At 53.3% G+C, this 5,424-nt stretch overlaps 1 protein-coding gene across 1 annotated transcript; it reads right to left on the bottom strand.

The window, feature by feature from the left end:
• Nucleotides 1-226: 226 nt before the first annotated feature.
• On the bottom strand, nucleotides 227-5,186 carry PSMD4 (proteasome (prosome, macropain) 26S subunit, non-ATPase, 4). Its single transcript, XM_009079506.1, has 10 exons — nucleotides 5,039-5,186; nucleotides 4,273-4,387; nucleotides 3,760-3,846; nucleotides 2,939-3,007; nucleotides 1,926-2,141; nucleotides 1,731-1,839; nucleotides 1,311-1,319; nucleotides 1,056-1,187; nucleotides 806-873; nucleotides 227-394 (listed from the first exon to the last, which is right to left on the bottom strand). Exons 1-10 carry the CDS (start codon nucleotides 5,158-5,160, stop codon nucleotides 227-229), a joined length of 1,095 nt encoding a protein of 364 aa, XP_009077754.1. The 5' UTR covers nucleotides 5,161-5,186.
• Nucleotides 5,187-5,424: the final 238 nt, after the last annotated feature.

The raw sequence follows: 5,424 nt of genomic DNA, 5'->3' as shown, positions 1-5,424 counted from the left end.
CCTGTGGCCCACCCAACTCTTCACCCAGTATAGGCAATTCCAGGGCCCCAGTTCTCCCAGTGTCGAGAGAACCAGAGACCCCACCCCAGGAGGGGCCTGACCCGCCCCTTGGGCTTACCCCTCCAAGGCACCAGGACAGAGAACCCTGTGAAAAGCATTTATTCCACGTTCCAGCAGATCCCATCGGCCCCAGCCCCGTGGGCAGCGGCCGACTCAACCCAAGGCCTCATTTCTTCTCCTCATCCTTTTTGTCCTTGCTTTCCTTGGAAGCCTGTGAGGCCAAGGAGCCCATGGCATTGCGGATGGCCTCATTGTTGGGGTCCACACCTGGTAGGTTCTCCAGGACACTCTGGAGAAACTCAGGGTCCTGCATCACATCGTAGTCGTCTTCCTCCTGCGGGAAGAGGGCCAGGAGTTGGGGACAGGCAGTGTCTTTGTAATTCCTACCAGAGGGACAAGGACCATAGAATCATGGAATGGTTTGTGTTGGAAGGGAGCTTAAAGATCACCTCATTCCACCCCCTTGCTACAGGGGCACCTTAAGAAGGACCTTAAAGCTCATCCAGTTCCACCATGGGCAGGACACCTTCCACTAGCCCAGGTTGCTCCAAGCCCTGTCCAACCTGGCCTTGAACACTCCCAGGGATGGAGCAGTCACAGCTGCCAGTGTCTCAGCACCCTCACAGTGCATCTGAACCAGCACACGGAATCCTGAACAGTCTGGGTTGGAAGGAACCTTAAAGATCATCTTGTTCCACCCCATGGGCAGGATGGGATGGGATGAGATCCTCTCCCAGAACCTCACCTTAGCAGGTTCGGAGGTATCCATGGCCGTGCTGCTGTCCACCTCGGCTGCTTCTGCCTGGGCAAACTCTGGGAGAGGAGAGGAGCAGCTGAGGAACAAGGATTTACACACCCACAGCTCTTGGGAGCAACCCTTGCACCTGCCCCACAAGTGTTCAGGCAAATCCAAACCCCTTTGGGGTGTCAGGGCTGGTGGTTCCAGTCCCAGAACAGAGTTATCCCTCAGTCTTCCCATTGGGACGGGCACTCACCAGCTCCCTGCAGGGACATCTGCATGGCATAGGCGATCTGTTCCTCCTCTGTCATGGTGCTGAGGTCGGGCAGCCCAGCCCGGCCAAACTCCTGCTGGGTGATGGTCATCTTCAGCAGGGCATCGTCCGAATCTGCGCAGGAACAAGCCCAGATGTGGTGTCACAGCTGGTGTCAAGACACCATCCACATTCCCTCTCACTGGGGACGGAAGGACACCAGAGCAGAGCTGCTCCCTCAGGTGTTCAGGACAGAACCACGTCCACCTCCATTTGAGAGGTTCAGTGGAAGCAGAGGCAGCTCCTAGGATGCTGAAGATAAACGGAGTCCCTCTGACATTCTAGAGAGCCTGCACACTGCTCAGATCACTCTTGGGGAATATCGTGTCTGTCCCTGCCTGCTTTAATCATAGAATCCTGGAATGGTTTGGGCTGGAAGGGACCTTAAAATCCATCCAGTCCCACCCCCTGCCATGGGACACCTTCCACTGGACTAGGTTGCTCCAAGCCTTGTACAACATGGCCTGGAACACTTCCAGGGATGGGGCAACCACAGCTTCTCTGGGCATTCTGTGCCTTAGCACCCTCACAGGGAAGAATTTCTCTCGTGTATCTAATCCAAACCCACCCTCATTCAGCTTCAGGCCATTTCCACTCATTCCCTGTCCAGCTCCTCACCATCCCCACCGGTGGCCGCGATTCCGGCCTCAGCTGCGGAGGCAGCTGCAGCCCTCCTGGCCTCCTCCTCTTGCCGCTGCCTCTGCTCCTCCATGGACACCCGCAGAGCCTGAAGAGACCAGGACAGGCAGGGATGTGAGCAGGACAGAGCCTGGATACCCCGAGCTGAGCACCCCCAGCACCCCTATCCCTCACCAGCGCCAGCTCGGGGTCTGCACTGGGGTCCACCCCGAACTCGAAGTCGCTGGCGCCCAGGCCCAGCATGGCTCCTCCCTCCCCAGCCAGGATGGGAGAGCTGATGAGGGCGTCGGCCAGGCTCGGCCCCGGCGGCACCGTCACCAGGTGGGAGCCAGTACCATCCTTCCCATTCAGGGTGTTGATGAAGGCAGTCAGCTTGTCCGTGTTGGCTTCCTGGGGACACAGGGAAAGACTGGGAATAGGGGTTTGGCTGGCTCCGCACACCCATGTCCCGCCACGCTGGGGGAGCCAAGAGACCTGGTGTTTCATGAAATCATAGAATGTTAAGGAGTTGGAATGGACCTTAGACACCATCTAGTCCCAATCCCCTGCCCTGGACAGGGACACCTCCCACCACAGCAGGTTGCTCAAGACTTTATCCAACCTGGCTTTGAACACTGCTAGGGCAGTGGGCAAACTGTGCCAGGGTCTCACCACCCTCACGGGGAAGTAAGTCTTCCTAATATCTAACCTAAATTTCCCCTCTTTCCATTTTTCTCCATTACTTCTTGTCCTGTCACTGAAATTCTTAACACAGAGTCCCTCTGCAGCTTCACTGGAGCTCAAGGCTACTATGAGGTCTCCACACAACCTTCTCTTCTCCAGGTTGAACAGCTCCAACTTCCTCAGCCTGTCCTTGCAGGGAGATGCTCCAGTACTCTTATCAACTTCATGGCCTCCTCTGGACTTGTCCCAACAGTTCCATGGCATCATTAATGTTGGAAAAGACCTCTCCTCACCAAGTCCAACCATCAAGGACTGAAAAGATTTCCACCGGGATGGAAAGCATTTAGCAACACCCATGGTGAAATGGGAGAGGTGTTTTCCTGAGGGAAACATTCACATCCCATTTTTACTGGGGCAGCTGCTGAAGAGGCTCTGAGAAGCTTAGAGACCACTCACATCCCCATGTGCCCAGGTAAGGACCCCAAATCCCACCTTAGATCATGCAAGGAACAGGGAAGTCTCACCTCCTCCCCAAAATTGATGATGTCAACATTGACTTTCTCCTTCTTCAGACGCTTTGCCAGTTTCACCAGCTGTAAGGAGGAGACACTGTGGAATTAGTTTAGATTCAGAATCTTATCCAGCCCCAGCTCAGCAGAAACCAGACAACAGCTAGGGATAGCAATGAGGGTTCAGTCCAAAATCAGCTTCCCAGTTCCAGGCTCACCCAGTGGGAACAGGTTGGAGGTGTTTCACCTCCTGAGGTAGGTTAGGACGCACCACACAATGCCTGAGGTGGCACAAGTGAGGGAGATGTACTTGCCAAAGCCACTGTCCCCATGGACGGGGACAGCAGGAGCCTGTGACAAGTCACATTTCTGACCTGTTCTTTCAGGGAGACCTGGAACAACAGGATTAATTCCACTTGTGTTATTTTAAATGTCAACAGAAGAGCACTTTTAAAGGCTGAGAGCGTAATTTCTCAGGGACACCAATTTCATCTCCCAAGATCCTCAGGCAAAAAAAAGCCCAGACTAGTTTAGGTGACAGCTTGGAGGCAAAGGACACGGTACAAGCACCCTCCGGGAAACCTGGATCTGTCCTGGGATCCATCCTGGCTGTGCCTATGGATCCAGCCTCTCCTCTCCTCCCAGATGAGAGCCAAGCAGCCTCCTGTCTGATCTATAAAACTTTACTCTGTGTAAAGATACTGTAAAGCTTGATAATAAAGCTGTAGTATAAAGCTTTACTTTTGACACAGGGACAAATGAATCTCCCCATTTAGGGTTCCAGGCAGAGCACAGAGCCAACACAACAGGCTTTCCTTCCCCTGGTGATCACTCACATCCTTCTCATTGTCCTCGACGGGGCTCCCAACGAAGGCAATGATCCGCATCTTGTGGTTCTTGCCTTGGCGATGTTTCAAGGCCAACTGTGAGACAAAAAACATCTTGTACTTGAGGAGAAATTCCCAGGAAAAAGGGGCAGCCAGTTGTCACCCCTGATACTTTGCTCTCCTCAGGGTGTGAAGGGCTGTGCAAGACTTCTGTGAAGGAACAACTGGGCTCCTCCAGAGCTCCAGGGACCAGACTGTAAAATTCCTGAGCTTTATACTGAATTTTATAAAGGAGTTTTCACCTGCATTTTAGACAGCAAAAAAAAGGCAAAACTAAAAGGACTGGCTCTGTGTTGTTCAGTCGTAGAGGCAGGGAAAGATTTCCCGCATCTGAGCCATCATGGAATTATTAAGGTTGGAAAAGACCTCTAAGATCACCAAGTCCAAGCATTAACAAAGCAGGTGATTTAGGAGAGACACTAATTCCAGAGGGAGGTGCAGAGAGGATCCAACAGCACTTACATGAGCAACTCTGATCCCTGTGCAAAAGGTGATTTTCCCTTTGGGCTGCACTGTGTGGAGCTTGGAAAGGATCCGTCCTGTGTCCGGAGTGAGCGTTGTCAACACCTCACAGTTACTGCAGCACAAACACCAACGTTAGAGACCTCTTCATGGGGAACTTTGTGAAACCCTTCATTTGGGAGAAAAGCTCCCCCTGCACTAAGCCTGCAGCTGGTGCATGGTCCAAGGCTCCAGCACCTGATTCAGTGGTTCCATGTGTGCAGGGAGCAAGACTTTTGAGTCTCATTTCCTAAAACCCCCAAAATAATCTGTGTGAAGGCTTGTATGTCTGTCCCAGTAAGCCTGGGCCCACTGGCCGATTTCACCAGCTCCAGGTAAGAGGGAGTTCACAGAAGCACTGAACTCCAGGTGATTTCAGGGAAACAGTGAACCACTTTCTTGGGGTCACCTGTAAGCTGCAGTGGCACCCTTATCTGTCACCCTTTGGGATACAAGGCCAACAAAGGAGGGGCCAGGCAGGGACCTCCCAAGAGAGAAAATCCTCCTTAACACATCCAGGCAGGAGCCCAACAAGCCACAGACCAGCCAGGAACAAGGAATTCTCATAAACACAGAACCACTGTTTTAGGTTTAGACTGTGCTATTGCTGCCCCATTTCGCAACAGCTCTCTGCCCTCATCCGTGTGCCTTCACGGGTTCCCTCAGCCCTTCCCTGGTGTCACCATCTGCCTGTCAGGAGCAGTGATGCCCCAAAATCCCCCCGTACTTGGCCAAGGTGATGAGCCCCACGTTGTTCTCGGGGTTGCTGCGTGTCTTGGAGTGGCACACGATGTTCACAGCGTCCTGCTGCGCCTGCAGGCGGGTGGGTAGGAAGTCTCCGTTCCTCATATACTCACTGTTGTCAACACTGGGGCACAGGAGGGGGAACAGGTGAGCTTTATCCCCAAGAACATGCTCTTTGGGCAGAGCACAGCTAAGACCACCCAGCTGAGGACATGCAGCAGGACATGGAGGTTTCCCAGGGCAGAGAGATGAGTCATTTTTGTGTTTCCCTGAGTTTTCCATCAGATCTGCCCTTTGGGTAATGGGATAAACACCAGTCTGGAGCCAGAAGCTCCAGCTCCCCCTTAAGGACACAAGAGGTGACTATGG

This window comes from Acanthisitta chloris, unplaced genomic scaffold, assembly GCF_000695815.1.
Source record: "Acanthisitta chloris isolate BGI_N310 unplaced genomic scaffold, ASM69581v1 scaffold39127, whole genome shotgun sequence".
Taxonomy (NCBI): Eukaryota; Metazoa; Chordata; class Aves; order Passeriformes; family Acanthisittidae; genus Acanthisitta; species Acanthisitta chloris.
The sequence above is the reverse complement of the archived record's forward strand: the minus strand, read 5'-3'. Positions and strand labels throughout refer to the sequence as shown.

Coding starts and splice junctions, on each gene's coding strand:
- PSMD4 (XM_009079506.1), bottom strand. CDS start 5,160: ATGAGGAACGGAGACTTCCTACCCACCCGCCTGCAGGCGCAGCAGGAC. Junction 3,008..3,759: donor TCGAGGACAATGAGAAGGAT/GTGAGTGATCAC, acceptor TCCTCCTTACAG/CTGGTGAAACTGGCAAAGCG. Junction 1,840..1,925: donor CAGACCCCGAGCTGGCGCTG/GTGAGGGATAGG, acceptor TGGTCTCTTCAG/GCTCTGCGGGTGTCCATGGA.